Here is an 18,060-nt window from a genome sequence, read left to right on the forward strand (position 1 = left end):
GTTGCTATTGGTATATATCTACATATTTAAAACTTTGGTCTAATAAACAGATAATTAAATTTTGATGCAAAAGTGGGAAGTTTAGCAAACATTAACAAGATTAAAAGGATTTCAGGAAAATACAAGTAGTTCAGCAGAATATTTACATAGGTATCAAGTGTGACATAATGGAGATAACATATTTTGAAAAAAAAAACTGTGGGACTATTAATACAGGCAATGAAAGAATTCAGCATCGTTATTGAACTGGGACCTTAGGGCATCAACCTGAAAGTGCAAGGATAGATAGATAACTAAACCATAAAAAGGCAAACTAAATCTGGAGATTTATAAATAGGCATATTGATTACAACTTTAAATAAGTAGTGATGAATTTGTGCATAATATTTGTTATGCTATGTTTAAATGTATAGTCTGCTGTTTTGACTTGCCCACTAAAGAAAGCTTACACAACAAGTGTAGGATGATATAAGGAATGAGAAACTAGGAAGAAGTACTTGAGAAACTGAGACATTTCCATTGAGTATAGAGAAGGCTAAAGAGGTTTAATGGAGATGTTTAAAATAATGAGACATTTTCATACAGCTTCATTTTGCTACAGTACTTTGGGAGCAGAAGCACAGAGGATACATTATTTGGATAAGTCAAACAATTTTTATTACTGCTTTATAATGTTTTATTACTGTTTTATGTTTCAGATAATATTTATATCTGCAATATTTTCTGTGACACTTCTGTTTAGGTGCCAACATCGTTCTATCATCCAGAAAGTTTTTATTTCTGAATTTTGGAACTTCAGCCAAGCAGTCCAGGCTATGGATTATAATGTAATACTTTTCAGAACTGTGCATCGTGTAGGCTGTCAAATTTTAATCAAATGTTCATATAAAGGAGGAGGTTAAAAATTGCTAGTATAGTTATTTTCAATTGCTCAGAAGAAATGAACTGTGAAATAAAGTCCATTTAAGATGGATGAAGTGATGAGCTCAGTGTCTGATGCTGGGAGATCATTGTTATGTCATTAAGTAATGCTCTGACACAAGATCATTTCTGTAATCACCTGAGGCTGGAATGAGCAGTACATATGAGCTACATTATAGCCAGCAGCAATATCATGAGAGAGAGATTGAATGGAGAACAAGTGTTCAAAGACCTTGATTTCTTACATTTAGCTCACCAGTGAGTAGAAGCTGCTTGTCACAGACAGCCATCCAACAGAATAGCTATTACAGTAACTACGGTTAAATGACAATCAGCAAACCCATAACAGTGTCTAATCACTGCAAAATACAAAACACTTCACATAATCCACTACTTTGTGGAGTGCAGTGCATCTTGTTATTAAAGACAATGTGGCAGCTATTCAGTGTCAGCAACACTCCAAAAACACCAGTGCTGATGTTTTCTCAATGAAGAATATTGTCCCGGACATAGAAACCGTTCTGCCCCTCCTCAAGAGCACGATGGGATCTTTAACATCCAAGCTGAACTAATGGAATAGGCAAACTGGAACCTGGTTTGATTTATTTTCTGAAAGTTAGCATGTCAGATAAAGCAGTAGAAGCCAGCTCATCAAGCCCAATTACAACCTGTGATTTAGAGGTGAGAGCTGAGCCTAGTTGGCATTTTACTTGACAAGTAGAGATATCTAGTATAAATGTTTGTACTAGATATATGATATTGATGCAGGTGTGAGTAATACTTTGGTGTTTTCTTTGCGAAGTGCTTGGATTGATATTGCATAAATATTTAAAGGGTAGAATCCCACATTGTGCTCATAAATTTGGACTGCATCCCATGGGATAAAATATGTGTTCGTGTCACAATCTGCTGTTTGTTTTGTCATGGAGTACAATGTTTCTGATGATTTGACCATATTACGGGGGGGTTTTGAGTTTCAGACGTGCATCCAGTTGGAATTGCTCCCGAGTTAAACTCACATTGAAGAGGCCAGCTGCATCTCATTGATCTTCAGTGAGCAGCTCAAGAGTTCCTGTGGCACTGTGGTAGTGTCCCTACATTTGACCAGGAGACCCAGCTCAAGGTCCACCTGTCACCAGAGTTATGTCATAACATCTCTGAACAGGTTAATTAGAGAATGCCAGTCTTTTAGAGTCCTCATGGTACAGCAGTAGTGTCTCGAATGTGGACCTCCTGGCTCAGCGTTAAAGTCCCACCTGCTCCAGAGTTGTGCAATAGCATCTCTGAACAGGTTCATAAGAAAATACCTATGATTGGGGCTCTTGTGATGTAGTGATCGTGTCTCTACCTCTGGACTAGAAATTCCAGATTTAAGTTTTACTTGCTTCACAGATGTGTCTAACATGTCTGAGCAGGCTGATCATGTAATCTTTCCATTATCATGAAACTTCAAAATAATTTTTCATTTCCATTGTAATTCCTTCATGCAAGTGTTGAAGAAACAACTTGGTGCACTTATTTAATCTCAATATGTATCAAACAGGCTGCAGAAACCATTTTGTTTCTTTGCTTTTTTTTGTGTTTAAAAGTTTGAATCATCTTAATTTTATACATACCTGCTGTAGTACATGTTTCAAGCTCTGCTCTCTGCTGATCATTGTGAGAGTACTCACTGCTCGAATCAACTTCATAATGAAAAACTTGCAGGTCATCATTGGTAGAATCCTGTTCCTCTGATGCGAGCGATGCCCTGTCAGACTGCTCAGAGTCTGAGAGAACATGGCTGCTGGACGGAGTGTCTGCTCGACTCTGTAATTTGCAGTTGAGGGATTCAATGAGCTTGTTCTTCTGTTGAAGTTCTTTGTTCAGTCTGCAATTATGGTAACAATTGAGTGAGAGAGGAATGAAAATAAAAACTGAAGTAACTGCTGATGCTGTAAATCAGAGATAAAATAAATATTGCTGGAAAAGCTCAGCAGGTCTGGCACCATCTGTGGAGATAAATCAGAATTGGCGTCTCCGGTCGAGTGACCCAACCTCAGAACCAGTGAGAGGAATCAACTACCCTTCAGATGGTGTTCAGGACAATTTCCAAGAACAATAAGTTGTAGATCCAACTAAAGATCAGACTTATTTGGATCTAGTGGTGCGTAATAAAGCAGGTTCACTAAATGACGTGAGAGTAAAAGATTCCCTAGAAAACAGTGACTGTAATAAGTAGAATTTAACAATCAGTTTGAGGGGGAGGAACTTGGATCAGAAATGAAGGTTATTATAAAATAATAAAGGACAACACTAGCTGCAGTGTACTGGGGAAGGACTATAGCAGTAGGTTGAGGAAAAATGGCAGATATTTAAGAAAATAGTTCATGGCTCACAGCACAGATACAGCCAAGTGAGAAAGATAGATTCGAGGAAGGGGATAAGTCAAGCATGGTTAACCAGGGAAGTTAAGGGTAGCATCAAATTGAAAATAAAAACAGACATTTGTGGCAAAGATTAGTAGTAAACCAGAGGATTGGAAAAGTTTTGAAAACCATTAAAAAATCAAAAAGAAATAAAGAGGGAGAAGAAAAACTTTAAGGGTAAACTTGCAAGCAATTAAATATTGAGACAGACTGCAAGAGCTTCTTAAACACATTTAAAAAAGACAGAGGTCAAATTTAGTATAGGCCACTTGGAAAATGAGGCTGGGGAAATAGTAATGAGGAACAAGGAAAGTTAGAGGAGTTGAATAAAAATTTTGCATTAATCTTTACAACAGAAGACTGTAATAGCATTCCAGAGTTACTAAATAATCAAGAGGCAAAAAGAGGGAAGGGAATAAATATAAAACTATTACTTGAGAAAAAAGTGCGAGGGAATCTAATGCGGCTGAAGACTGTTAAGTGTCCTGGACCTAATGGGATGTATCCTAGAATATTGAAAGAAGTGGTTACAGGGATAGTCGATGCACTTGTAGTAATTAGATTAGATTACTTACAGTATGGAAACAGGCCCTTCGGCCCAACAAGTCCACACCGCCCCGCCGAAGCGCAACCCACCCATACCCCAACCCCTACATTTACATTTACCGCTTACCTAACACTACGGGCAATTTAGCATGGCCAATTCACCTGACCTGCACATCTTTGTGACTGTGGGAGGAAACTGGAGCACCCGGAGGAAACCCACGCAGACACGGGAAGAACGTGCAAACTCCACACAGTCAGTCGCCTGAGGCGGGAATTGAACCCGGGTCTCTGGCGCTGTGAGGCAGCAGTGCTAACCACTGTGCCACCGTGCCGCCCACAATCTTTAGATTCTTTAGATTCTGAGAAAGTCCCAGAATATTGGAAATCTGGGAAAATAACAACTTTACTTAAAAAGGGAAGGTGTCAAAAGAAACATTAAAAAGGGAAGATGTCAAAAGAAACAGTTAGCCTAATGTCTTATTTGATGGATAGACAGCATTGGCTAACTAACAGACAGTTGGGATAAGGGGATCATTTTCAGGATGGCAACTTCTAACTAGTGAAGTGCCACAGGGATCAGTGCTGGGGCCACAATTATTTACAATATATAGTAATGACCTGGATGAGGAAAGTAAATATACTTTAACTAGATTGTAGATGACACAAAGTGGGAAGGCAAGTGGTGAGTTTGGCACAAAGTGTGTACAGAAGGATATGGACAGATTAAGCAAGATTGGAAAAGTCTTGGCAGATGGAATATGATGTGAGAAATTGTGAGGTTATGCACTTTGGAAGGAAGGTTAGAGGAGGAGATTATTATTTAAATGAAAAACACACTATAGAAAGCTACATCAGATTTGGAGTCCTCATGCATAAATCTTAAAAAGCTAGCATACACTCAACAGTTAATCAGGAAGGCAAATGGATTGTTGGCCATTATTTCAAAGCAAATGGAATACGAAAGTAGATACATCTTGCTAAAATTATACAAAGCATTAGTTAGACCACAGCTGGAACACTGAATAGTTTTGGGCCCCTAAAGAAGTACACACTGGCATTGGAGGCAGACTAGAGAAGTTTCATTAGACAGATTTTGGGTATAGAGGGACTGTCTTATGAGGAGACATTGAGTCAGTTCGGCATATACTGTTTAGTTTAATTTAGAAGAATGGGAGGTGACTTTATTGAAGCATACATGATTCTTAGAGAACTTGACAAGTTAGATGTGGAAAGGTTTCCTCTTCAGTCAGTAAGGAAATCAAAGGATTGTGAGAAAAGGCAGGAAAGTGGAATTGAGGATAATGAGATCAGCCATGATCTCACTGTATGGCAGAACAGACTTGATGGGCTGAATGGCCTGTTTCTACTCTGACATCTTATGGAATACCACCATCTCCGGAAAGCCACCGTCACCTCTTTGACTTGCAGCAGGTCAGTGCCAGTATCACTAGATTAGTAATCCAAAGCTCCAGGCTACTGCTGTAAGGATAAGGTTTGAATTCCACCATGTCAGATGGTGAAATTTGAATTCAATAGGAATCTAGAATTAAAAATTATTAGCCATTATCAATTGCCACAAGAGCATATCTAGATTGCTCATGGCCTTAGGGAAGGAAATCTATCGACTACACCTCGTCTGGCCTTACATGTGACAATAACATTACTCTATGCTTAGCCCAAAATGTCGATACTCCTGCTCCTCGGATGCTGCCGGACCTGTGTTTTTCCAGCGCCACACTTTTCAACTCTGTATTAAACCACTGCAAAGACTAATGAATCTGGATGGAACACCCATTATTAACGTAAGCACCGGAAACTAAAAACATAAACTTAGCTCTGTCTACCCTACAAAATCCTCCTTGGGACTTTTTGGGGCTTGTGTCAAAATTGGGAGAGCTGTCTCACAGAAAGGTGAAGCAACAGTGTGATATAGGTATTCTTACAGAATCAAAATTTTCAGGCCCCAAACACCACCATCACCACTCCTGAGGTGGCACCACAGTGACATACAGTAAAGAAAAAATGAGTGCACCTGGGAGTCCTTAACATAGACTCCGGGATCCATGAGATTGTATGGACATCTAACATGGACAAGGAAACCATCCCAACCCCACCCCAAGCTGCTGAATCAATACTTCTCCACAGTGAACATCACTTGGTGGAACAGGTGGGGGATTTCAGCATCCATCATCAAAGGTAGCTTCATGCTACAATTGATTGAATTGGCTGAGTATTAAAGGACAGAGCTGTTAGACAGTGAGTTCCCTTCGAAGCCACAAACGTTCTGAACTTGGAACTACTTGATTCCTGATGAAGGACTTATGCCCGAAACATCGACTCTCCTGCTCCCTGGATGCTGCCTGACCTGCTGTGCTTTTCCAGTGCCACACTTTTTGACTTGGAACTACATCACCAGACCTTTACTGTTGCTGGGTCAAAATCCTAAAACTCCTTATCTAACAAGTACAGCTAAAGGATTGGAGCAGTTTGGCTAGGGGCACAACTAATTCTGGAGCACATGTCTTCAGTACTATTGCCAGAATGTTGTCAGGACCTTTGGTTGCTGTGGTATCCAGGATCAATTGAATTGGCTGAAGACTGGTATCTATGACACTGGAGTTCTCGATGTGTTCAATCATAAATTCAATGCTTCTGGTGAAAGAGGTTGCAAATTCTTTAACCTTGTCTTTTGCACTAATGCATTATACTCTTCATTTAGGACATGGATAATTGTGGAGCCTCCACCTCCAGAGGGTTTCCTAATTTCATTATAAGCATGAACGATATTTAGTTGCTTGAATGTCTGCCTAAAACAGCTAATAGGCTCCTTAGATCTGTAAACTAAGATTCAATTTCTCCTTATAACATCTTAAATGTAAAAGGTCAGCAATGAACAGGCACAGCCTTTGCTGAGCATGCATTGGATATTGTACTTGACTCTGATAGTAGAGACCAAAAAGATTTTGCTATACATTATTTTTATTCTTGTGGGCCCAGGAAAATCTTTGCTCCATTGCCAGTGTGTTCAAGTGACTGCTGGCAGTATCACATCAGACCCACCCTCAGATGCAATCTGTAGGCAGCTGAACTAGCTGTTTCTTAGCCTACAAGCAGCAGGACAATAATTTGGTGGATTTATAGTGCAGTAAATGAGGCCTGAAATATGGCACAGGCTATAACTGGGAACAGTTTGCTGACTTTACATCTATATAAGGCACAAGTCAAAAGTTTCCTTTCCCCAACCCCACCATTTATTGGATATTTACAATCCCTCTGCCCTTCTGCTGTCTGATACTGAATGTTCTGTCCTCAGCAATGGTCTCAGTTTTGTCCCTCTGAACCCCCATCTCAATGAATTTCAGGCATGACATGATGTTGAATTTTTCTTCCATCGCTTCCATGCCGTTTCTTCAGGTGAGAGTCCTCTTCCCATCCCTCAGATTCCTTCAACACTCTCCCTCCATCTGGAACTGTATCTCTGGTCTTTTCCTTACATTTGACTTGTTCATTGAGGTCACACTGACAATTCTCAATCTTAATTTCTCTGGCCCCGTTACCCATTCAAATTTATCTCTCTCTGAACTGACTGCACTCCGTGCTGTCAGGTCCAACCCTGACTTTGTAATTAAGCCATCTCCCGTACTTCAGCCCTTACCCCTTCCTTTCATTCCCACAACAATGATTGGGTCCCTCACTCCTAACTTACCACTCACCAGCCTCTACATCCAAAAGGACTGTAAGCTGCCATTTCTGCTACCTCCGAAAGGATGCCACAACTGGATACATATTCTTCTTTCCCCTTGTCAGCATTTCGCAGAGACCATCCCCTCCTGCTCACCCTGGTCCACTCTTCCTCTATTCCCAACATCTCCTCACACTCCCACGGCACCTTCCTTTGCCATTGCAGAAAGTGTAATACCTGTCTTTTTACCTTCTCCTGTCTCACCATCCAAGGCCCCAGACATATCTTCCAGGTGAAGCAGCAATTTACTTGTGTTGCATTCAATATTATCTACTCTATTCACTATTCACAGTGTGGAGAGACAAAAAACAGAGTGGGTGATTGCTTTACAGAACACCTACGTTCTGTCAGCAGAAATGACCCTAAGTTTCCAGTTGCCTGTCACCTCAACACACCACTGTGTTCCATGCCAATATTTCTGATGCAGGCCTGCTGCAGTGTTCTGGCAAGCCTCAACACAAGCTCAAAGAAGCAGTGTCTCATTTGCCACTTGGGACTCTGCTGCCTCTATTTGATTTGTTTTAACTTATTGTTGTCACGTGTACCAAGATACAGTGAAAAGTGTTGTTTTATGTGCTATACCGGCAAGTCATACCACACAAAGTGCATCAGGATATTAGAACAGATTACAGAATACAGTGTTACTGTTGCAGAGAAGTTGCAGAGAGGGAGATCAGAATTAATTTTTGAGAGGTCCATTCAAAAATCTGATGACAGCAGGGAAGCTGTTCTTGAATCTTCTGTCCAATGGAAGAGGGTGGACGAGAGTATAACTGGACTGGGAGGCATCTTTGATTATGTTGGTTGCCTTCCAGAGGCAGTGGGAAGTATAAATGGAGTCAGTGAATGGAGGCTGGTTGCATAATGGACTGAGCTGTGTTCACAGCTCTCTATAGTTTCTTGCCGTCTTGGGAACAGCAGTTGCTATACCAAAAGAGAAAATACTGGAAAATCTCAGCAGGTCTGGCAGCATCTGTAAGGGGAGAAAAGAGCTGAATTTCGAGTCTAACTGACCCTCTGTTGCTATACCATGTTGAGGTGCACCCAGATGGAATTCTTTCTGTGGTGCATCTGTTAAAAAAAGGTAAGTGTCTTTGTGGACATGCTGAATTTCCTTAGCCTTCTGAAAAAGAGAGACGCTGCTGTGCTTTCTTGACCATCGCGTTCATGTGGATGGACCAGGACAGATTATAGATGATCATTACTACCAGGAATTTGACGCTCTTAAACATCTCCACCGTTGATGTAGACAGGGCGAGTGCCCTCTACTACTCCATTTCTTGAAGTCAATGACCAGCTCTTTTAGATTAGATTAGATTACTTACAGTGTGGAAACAGGCCCTTTGGCCCAACAAGTCCACACCGCCCCGCCGAAGCGCAACCCACCCATACCCCCTACATTTACCCTTTACCTAACACTATGGGCAATTTAGCATGGCCAATTCACCTGACCTGCACATCTTTGGACTGTGGGAGGAAACCAGAGCACCCGGAGGAAACCCACGCAGACACGGGGAGAACGTGCAAACTCCACACAGTCAGTCGCCTGAGGCGGGAATTGAACCCAGGTCTCTGGAGCTGTGAGGCAGCAGTGCTAACCACTTTGCCGCCTGTAAATTTTTGTTTTGTTAATTTTGATAAAAAGATTGTTGTTTTTACACCATGCTGCTAAGTCCTCAATCTCTTTTGGTAGTCTGTCTCCTCATTGCTTGAGATCCAACTTATAACAGTGATGTCGTCAGCAAACTTGCAAATGGATTTGGGGCAGAATTTGGCTTCAGTTGTGAATGTATAAGGAGTATAGAAGGGAGCTGAGCAAGGTCTGGCAGGGCACTGGTGTTGAGGAGTAGAATAGAGGTGGTGTTGTCACCCATTTTTACTGATTGCGATCTATGGGTCAGGAAGTCAAGGATCCAGTTACAGAACGGGGAGCTGAGACCTAGGTCTCAACATCAAGTTCAATAACATTAGAGACTGTGCCACCCCACATCCAATCCTGTTATGACTTGGGTTGCTTTTAGTACATAGTCACCAATTCTCACATACACCTCGGCCCATTATCACATTATACAAATTACAGTCAGTACAGCTCACCCATTTTCTCCTACTCTTAATTCATATTATCACTTAGAACATAGAACATTATAAACAGTACAGGCTCTTTGGCCCTCAATGTTGCACTGACCTGTGGAACTAATGTGAAGCCCATCTATCCTACATTACTCCATTCTCGTCCATATGCCTATCCAATGACCATTTAAATGCCCTTAAAGTTGGCGTGTCTACTACTGTTGAGGGTAGTGCGTTCCACACCCCTACTACTCTGAGTAAAGAAACTACCTTTGACATCTGACCTATATCTATCACCCCTGAATTTAAAGTTATGTCCTCTTGTGCTAGCCATTGCCATCTGAGGAAAAAGGCTCTCACTGTCCAACCTATCTAACCTTCTGATTATCTTGTACGTCTCAATTAAGTCACCTCTCAACCTTCTTCTCTCTAATGAAAAATGCCTCAAGTCCCTCAGCTTCTCTTTGTAAGACTTTGCCTCTATATGAGGCAACATCCTAGTAAATCTCCTCTGAACCCTTTCCAAGGCTTCCACATGCAGTGACCAGAACTGTACGCAATACTCCAAATGTGGCCGCACCAGAGTTTTGTACAGCTGTAGAGTGATCGCATGGTTCCGAAACTCAATCCCTCAACCAATAAAAGCTAACATGCCGTATGCCTTCTTAACAACCCTGTCAACCTGGGTGGCAACTTTCAAGGATCTATGTACATGGACACCGAGATCGCTCTGCTCATCTACACTATCAAGGATCTTACCATTAGCCGAGTAGTCTGCATTCCTGCTACTCCTTCCAAAATGAATCACCTCACACTTCTCCACATTAAACTCCATTTGCCACCTCTCAGCCCAGCTCTGCATCTTATCTATGTCCATCTGTAACCTACAACATTCTTCGTCACTATCCACATATCCACAACTCTACCTTCTATGCCCTCATCCAGGTCATTTATATAAATGACAAACAACAGTGGAACCAAAACAGATCCTTGTGGTACACCACTAGTAAATGAACTCCAGGATGAATATTTCCCATCAATCACCACCCTCTGCCTTTTTTCAGCTAGCCAATTTCTAATTCTAACCACGAAATCACCCTCAATCCCATGCCTCCATATTTTGTGCAATAACCTACTGTGGGGAACCTTATCAAATGCCTTACTGAAATCCATATATACCACATGAACTACTTTGCCCTCATCCATCTGTTTGGTCACCTTGTCAAAAAACTCATTAAGGCTTGAGACATGACTTACCTTTCACAAAACCATGTTAACTATCCCTAATCAGCTTATTCCTCTCTAGATGATTATAAATCCTATCTCTTATAACCCTTTCAACACTTTACCCACAACTGAAGTAAGGCTCACAGGCCTATAATTTCCAGGGTTGTCTCTACTACCCTTCTTGAACAAGGGAACAACATTTGCTATCCTCCAGTCTTCTGGCACTATTCCGGTGGACAATGACGCCATAAAGATCAAAGCCAAAGGTTCGGCAATCTCCTCCCTGGCTTCCCAGAAAAATTCTAGGATAAATTTCATCGGGCCCAGGGGACTTATCTACTTTTACACTTCCGAGAATTGCTAACATCTCTTCCTTATGTACCTCAATCCCATCTAATCTAGTAGCCTGTAGCTCAGTATTCTCCTCAACCACATTGTCTTTTTCTAGTGTGAATACTGATGAAAAGTATTCATTTAGTCCTTCCCCTTTCTCCTCAGACTCCACGCACAACTTACCTCTACTATGCTTGTTTAGCCCTAATCTTAATCTTGTCATTCTTTTATTCCTGATAGAGCTATAGAAAGCCTTGGGGTTTTCCTTGATCCTATCCACCAATGACTTCTCATGTCCCCTCCTGGCTCTTCCTCGCTCTCTCTTTAGGTCTTTCTTGGCTAACCTGTAACTCTCACACGCACTAACTGAGCCATAAGCATCTCATCCTAACATGAGCCTTCTTCTTCCTCTTGAAGGGAGATTCAACTTCCTTAGTTAACCACAGCTCCCTCGTTCGACAACCTCTTTCCTGTCTGACCGGTACATACTTATCAAGGACCCGCAGTAGCTGGTCCTTGAATAAACTCCACATTTCTATTGTGCCTATCCCCTGCAGTTTCCTTCACCATCTTATGCATCCTAGATCTTGCCTAATCGCATTGTAGTTGCCTTCCCTCCAGCTAAAGTAAACATCACTAAAGTAAACATAACAGAATTGAGGTCACTATCTGGTGCTCCACTACCTCCAAATCTAACACCTGGCCGAGTTCATTACTCAGTACCAAATCTAATGTGGCCTTGCACCTTGTTGGCTTGTCTACATACTGTGTCAAGAAATCCTCCTACACACATTTGTCAAAAACGGACCCATCTAAAGTACTTGAACTATAGTATTCCTAGTCAATATTTGGAATTAGTCCCATTTGCCTGTGTTTGGCTCATTTCTCTCTCAATCTTTCCTATCCTTGAATACAGATGTAGGTTACTCTGTCACTCTCGCTCCTATACAGAATCATCTTTGCTTTCCTATTCTCTACATCGCTGGAACTATTTGGAGGCCGATAGAAAACTCCCAACAGGGTAACTTCTCCTTTCCTGTTTCTAATCTCAACCAATACTATCTCAGTAGAGGAGTCCTCAAACATCCTTTCTGCAACCATAATACTGTCCTTGACTAACAGCGCCACCACACCCCCTCTTTTACTATTTTCTTACCGAAACATCTAAATCCCAGAAGCTGCAATAACCATTCCTGTCTCTGTTGTACCCATGTCTCTGAAATGGCCGCAAATCGAAATCCCAGGTACCAATCCATGCTGCACGTTCACCCATCTTATTCCAGATGCTCCTAGTGTTGAAGTAGACACACTTCAAACCAATTTCTTGCCTGCCAGTGCCTCCTTCCAATCTTGAAATCTTAGTTCTGACTTCACTATTCTCATCCTCCCGTTTACTACAACTACAATTTATACTTATTCAGCTTTTCTTCTGTTCTGGCATTCTATCTGTAATCTCCTCATTTACTTACCCCTTTCATATCTCTCTCTCTCTCTCTCTCTCTCTGACCTCTACCTCCACCTATCCCCACTTCCACTCCCAAATTCACCCCCCCCCCCACCTCCCGAACTACAGCTCCAGCATAAATATAACTTTTCCTAGCTGCTAACAGTCTGATGGACTTTCTTCCAACAGATGCTGCCAGACTCCTGAGTTTATCCAGCAATTTATTTTTGTTTTAAAATTCTCTCCCTTCAGTTCTGGGTGTGTAGAAGGTTCTGAAGCAGTGACAGCATCGCTGCCTCAGAGTCTGAAGTTTAGGTTCTGCTCCTAGTGCAGGACTTGATACCCATGGAGGATTATCAACTGGATACCAGCTGTGAAAGGTGTAAGAGTGGGAGTGTGTCCTGGTCTCCTGCTTGAGGTGGAGTTGCATCTCAAGCGACACAGTAGCAACACGTTCCCGGAAAATCTGGTATTGGAAAGCAGGTACTTTGATTGCCTTGTATGCCATTAGGCTTCAGATGAGGAAAGAGGAATATTTGATGGTATGTTGCACAGTAAAGAAGGTAAATGAATTTTTTTTTATATCCAATACCGAGAGTTAGCCTCAAGCATGCACGGTGATGGATGTAAAGTTCTCTTCTACCTCAAAAAATGGGTGGAACGGGGTACCTTGCATTCACAGATTTGTTATTAAAGAGGAAATGAAATCCACTATACTCTAAAACACATATTGTGATTCTGAACCATATTTTTTTCATTTCAGATGTGCAGGTAATAATTAACAGTCTATCCCAGACTTAATTATAAACCGTGATCCAAAATAGAAGGGTTACTTAAAATGGACCCACCCAAAATGACATCATAAAAATATACCAACTGAGGAGAGAGGAAAATTTTAGAAAAGTAAAACAGAGACAGATTTCATTAAGGCCAAAGAGGCTGAAATAATCCTTGTATTTCTTGTTTCTGTAGGCTTTGTTTTCAATGATCGGCAACCAAATACCTAGAATATCAGTTCTGTGCAGTGACTGCATTATTATCTAACAATGACAATTTTTAACATGTATACAGCATATTAACTTATACTCATGTCAACTACATTTTGCATCCATATACAATACACACTGCAGTTCATTTACCTGCATGCTCAATGTTCTGCATTGTGTGTACAACTGTGTTAACCTGTATTGTGGCTTCATCAATAAACACAAGAACTGTAGTCACCTGTAGTAACAATTGTTAATCTCTCTGCAAATGGTCTGTACCAACCTGTCTGTATTAGCCCTGTATAGAGATTATGTAATAAAATTTACGTAATTTGTACCAATCCAGATGAGACTAATTTATACATACAACAAATAAATGAACTATTTTGCATAGTTTCTTCTTCATTGTGTTTATATATAGTAATATTAATTTGTATATGCAACGATCACACTAACTATACATAAGTGCATTAACCTGTACTTACTCTATTATATGTACTATACATTTAGGACATTAATTTATGTCTACAAAGACAAAATACTGTAAACACCAATGGTATAACTGTACAGTAAGTACTTTAACATGTGTAAACAGCTTCAGAGTTCCATATATTATATATACATTCAGTATATAAAATAAGTAATAGCCATGACCTGTAAACATAGCAATTACTTTAGCCTTTTTGGACAAGCATTGTATGGAGTAGCTGTATAGAGTAGCTGTATGGAGTAAATTAACCTACACATGCACTAAGACAAGACACTTAATCAGAATATACAGTGATATAACCCGCACTTACAGAGATTATATTGATCTAGACATATAGCATCTGGGATGGCATATGGCATAAATATGAACATGTTAACCTGCAAATACAAAAACTAGAGTAACCTTTTGATACAAAAAAAAAGTACAAAAAAAACGCATTCAGCTACATTTAATACAGTCACATGCTTTGAAAATACAACTCCTGGTGCCTTGCACAAAACAAAATCCTGAATGCAGTATTGACCTGTATTTACAACTATTGCATTAAACTGTGAATACAGTATCTGCTTTCACTACATATGATAACTTCACCTACATCTGTATTCAAGGATAGGAAAGATTGAGAGAGATAGGAGCCAAACACAGGCAAATGGGACTAATTCAATATGGGAAACCTGATCAGCATGGAAGAGTTGGGCTGAAGTGCCTGTTTCTGTGCTGTATGAATCTAATGACTCTCTGATTGTTATCTGGTATATATAGCAATTGTACTAACCTAAATGCAAAATGAGTTGTATGTGCGATAACATTAATATAGAGATTAATGTTTACACATAGTAGCTGTAATAACCTATATATGTATATATGTAGTGTATTAATTGATCTGTGTACATACATACAGCAGCAATATTATTTTATAGACCATAATAACTTAAACAGACTGACCATATTAACCTGTAATAACCCACAAACACATTAACCTATGATAACATACATGCAGTAACTATATTAATCAGCAATAGAGATTGCAACAACTTATATGGAAAATGTTAACCCATATGTACAAAGACTATCACAATATACACAATACTGACATTTTTAACCTATATGTACAATGTAATTAATCTATGTAGAACAACAGTATTAATTTGTATATGACTCATATAAATCACAACATATGGAACTACTGCAGTTTAACAATAAAAACAGAGCACACACCTCTGTCTTCCTAAATCAAGGCCCAGCATCTAAAACTTGCAATGAAGTAAACCCCATCAATCTCATTACGTCACAGATATTGACTTCTCACTCACAGAACAATGAACTTTGATGACATTTTCATTGATTAACCACATTTCAAACTGATACCGTCATACTGAGTCTGCAACTTTCTCTTCCTTTAATCTTTAACTGGCTAAGTTTCCACATGTTTGCAGAGACATCATATTTCACAAAAAAACCATAACTAGCATTTTATTTACGCATTTGACAGCTTGTTTAAATAAAGGGTCTTCAGGGTACAATCAATTGCCTCACCAATTAAGATAAAGCTAGAGTGTGCTCCTTACTTGTTTAGTTCCTCTCTGCTGTTTGCAGCCAGGATCTGCTGCTGCTGTCTTAAATTTCTCAGCTGCTCATGTAGCAGACTTCGCTCTTTCTCCATCTGTTTGCGAAGTAAACTCATTTCCTTCTCCAGGTTACGGGCATTATACAAGGAGAAGGAAAAGAGGGAGTCTCTGTAGATAGGGCTGCTCCTTGACAGCATGGCCAACCACAGAGGAGCCATCTCTCAGTCAGAAGAACCTCGAGGCATTCAATGAGAAACACTGTGAGCATTTACTTCACCTTAATAAAAACGACAGGAAATCAAGCTCCATGAAGAGGGAAAGAATGATACGATTGGACATCCGCATCCATCTTCACATATGCCAAGTAGGAACAGTGAGTTAGTTGATTGTGACAGTTTTATACAGAGAAAAGCTCAGATCCATTATTCTCTGACTATTCATAGTGCTGAAGACACTGCCCCAGTCAAAGTCAACAAGCTGCAGTTCTTTGCACGTCAGGATTTGCTTTCTCGGTTTCTCAGTCTTGTCCAGTTTAAACTGTTAACAGAATCATTACTCCTCCCCTGCTGCCTTCCCTCCCTGCGGCTTAACACAAACGTCAAAGCATATCAACACATTGCCAAAAAGGGTAAAGGTCAACTGATTTGTCCAATAGCAAATTCTGGAACATTCCTCAAACAGCAACAAACTGATTAAATATTACCTTTTGTAAACAAAATTGCAACTGAATGAATATAAGTGGATGTAAAAATTGACAGTTGCTGGTTAGCAGCTGCACACTGATTACAAAGCACAGATGTACCACAGAGTAGACCTCAATAGATAAAATCCCCCACTCCCTGCAGGATAATCCACTCAAGTACAGAATTACTGGCAATAATCCAATCGGAGGACAATTGTGGTTATTTCCCTAAAGACAATCAGAAATAATTTTAAAAAGGTCTGGCTAAAGCCAGTAATGATCAGACCCAATCCCAAAGAATTTTGGACAGGGGTGGAGTGATGGGGCAAGGTAAGAAGATGCTTCTGAATAAGAATGACAACAACATCATAGACTGAGGCAATTGTTCTGAAAAGCACTGATACATCAACCATCCAGTATTTTCTGAATTACATATGGTTTGTGTTTAAATGGGTCAGGTTTGCTGATATTGCCAGGAAGTAAACCATACCCAAACAACAGAAGACTATTTTGTAACATTCCATTGTAACCGACCATTAGTGTTTACTATTATTAAATGATAGCTAAGTCTTTAATACAGAAAATATCCCAAATCTCTCTTCAGAAATGGGAAGCAGATAGTAAACAGAAATAGATGGAGAACAGATAGCGAGTCATGGAGGGGGACGCTAGTTGGAATGAGCACAAGATTGATGGAAAAAGTGGTAAATAAAAAATGAACATGTGATGAGGGAAATTATAGTTTCATTCTCCTTTTGGTTCAGTCAGAGAAGTTATGGCTCCTGCATCTTTGGTGCCAGAAAGACAGTCTACCAAGAAAGAAGTGGTCATAGGATCAGGAGAAGCCATTAAGTGATAGTGTTGAATCTAATCTGAAAGTTGATCTCCTGCCAGTGAATTACTTCATTGAAGGGCCAATAAAAACAAACTGTATTCCTGTAGCATCTTTAAAATCCCAAGGCATTTCACAATAGGATTATAATAAACCCAAATTAGCCACATTTTAGACAGATGACCAAAACTTTAATCATAGAGATAGGTTTAAAAGAGTCGATGCAGACAAGTTTATGGAGAAAATAGTTTTTATAGCAGGGGTGGGGGAAGCCGACCATTTGTGGCAAAATTACACTCAGGATGCTCAAGAGGCCAGAGTTAGAGGAGTACAGCAAACTCAGAGGGTTATGAAGCCTAGGAGGAATTTTGAAACTGAGGATGAAAATTTTAAAATGGTCTTATCCAGAACTAATGTAGATCAACGAGTGCAAAGGAGATGTACAGGACTTACAATGAATAATTAAATCAACACCAGAATTTTGGACTGCCTCGAGTTTATAAAAGGTATATGTGGGAGGCTGACCAGTATAGCATTATCGTAGTCAAATCTAAAGCTAACCAAGGCATGAACAGATGTTTCAGTAGCAGGTAAGCTGAGCAGTGACAGAGCCAGATGATTTTAAGACTGTCAAAGTAATCAGACTTAGTGGTAATTGATCATGGTGAGAAGCTTGTTGTGGGGTAACATATGCCACTAGTGTGTGTCTTGTCTGTGTATGTGGGTGTGTGTATGTGTCTGTGTGTGTGTCTGTCTGTCTATGTCTGTCTGTCTGTGTCGGGGGGGGGGGAAATATGAGCGTCTGTGAGAG

The 18,060-nt window shown here is 40.2% G+C and overlaps 1 protein-coding gene across 13 annotated transcripts in view; it reads right to left on the reverse strand.

Annotated features, from left to right (window-relative positions):
- pde4dip (phosphodiesterase 4D interacting protein) overlaps nucleotides 1–18,060 on the reverse strand; it is a 256,882-nt gene that overhangs the window by 49,200 nt on the left and 189,622 nt on the right. For all 13 annotated transcript variants that reach the window (XM_087990719.1, XM_087990726.1, XM_087990715.1 and 10 more), the window contains one exon: nucleotides 2,538–2,791. In XM_087990719.1, coding sequence (XP_087846845.1) covers nucleotides 2,538–2,791 — 254 coding nt within the window. The remainder of the gene's footprint in view (nucleotides 1–2,537; nucleotides 2,792–18,060) is intronic.

The sequence above is a fragment of the Chiloscyllium plagiosum genome, unplaced genomic scaffold (genome assembly GCF_037043375.1).
Source record: "Chiloscyllium plagiosum isolate Xiang-an unplaced genomic scaffold, Cpla_swu_hap1 HiC_scaffold_9, whole genome shotgun sequence".
In the NCBI taxonomy this organism is placed as follows: domain Eukaryota; kingdom Metazoa; phylum Chordata; class Chondrichthyes; order Orectolobiformes; family Hemiscylliidae; genus Chiloscyllium; species Chiloscyllium plagiosum.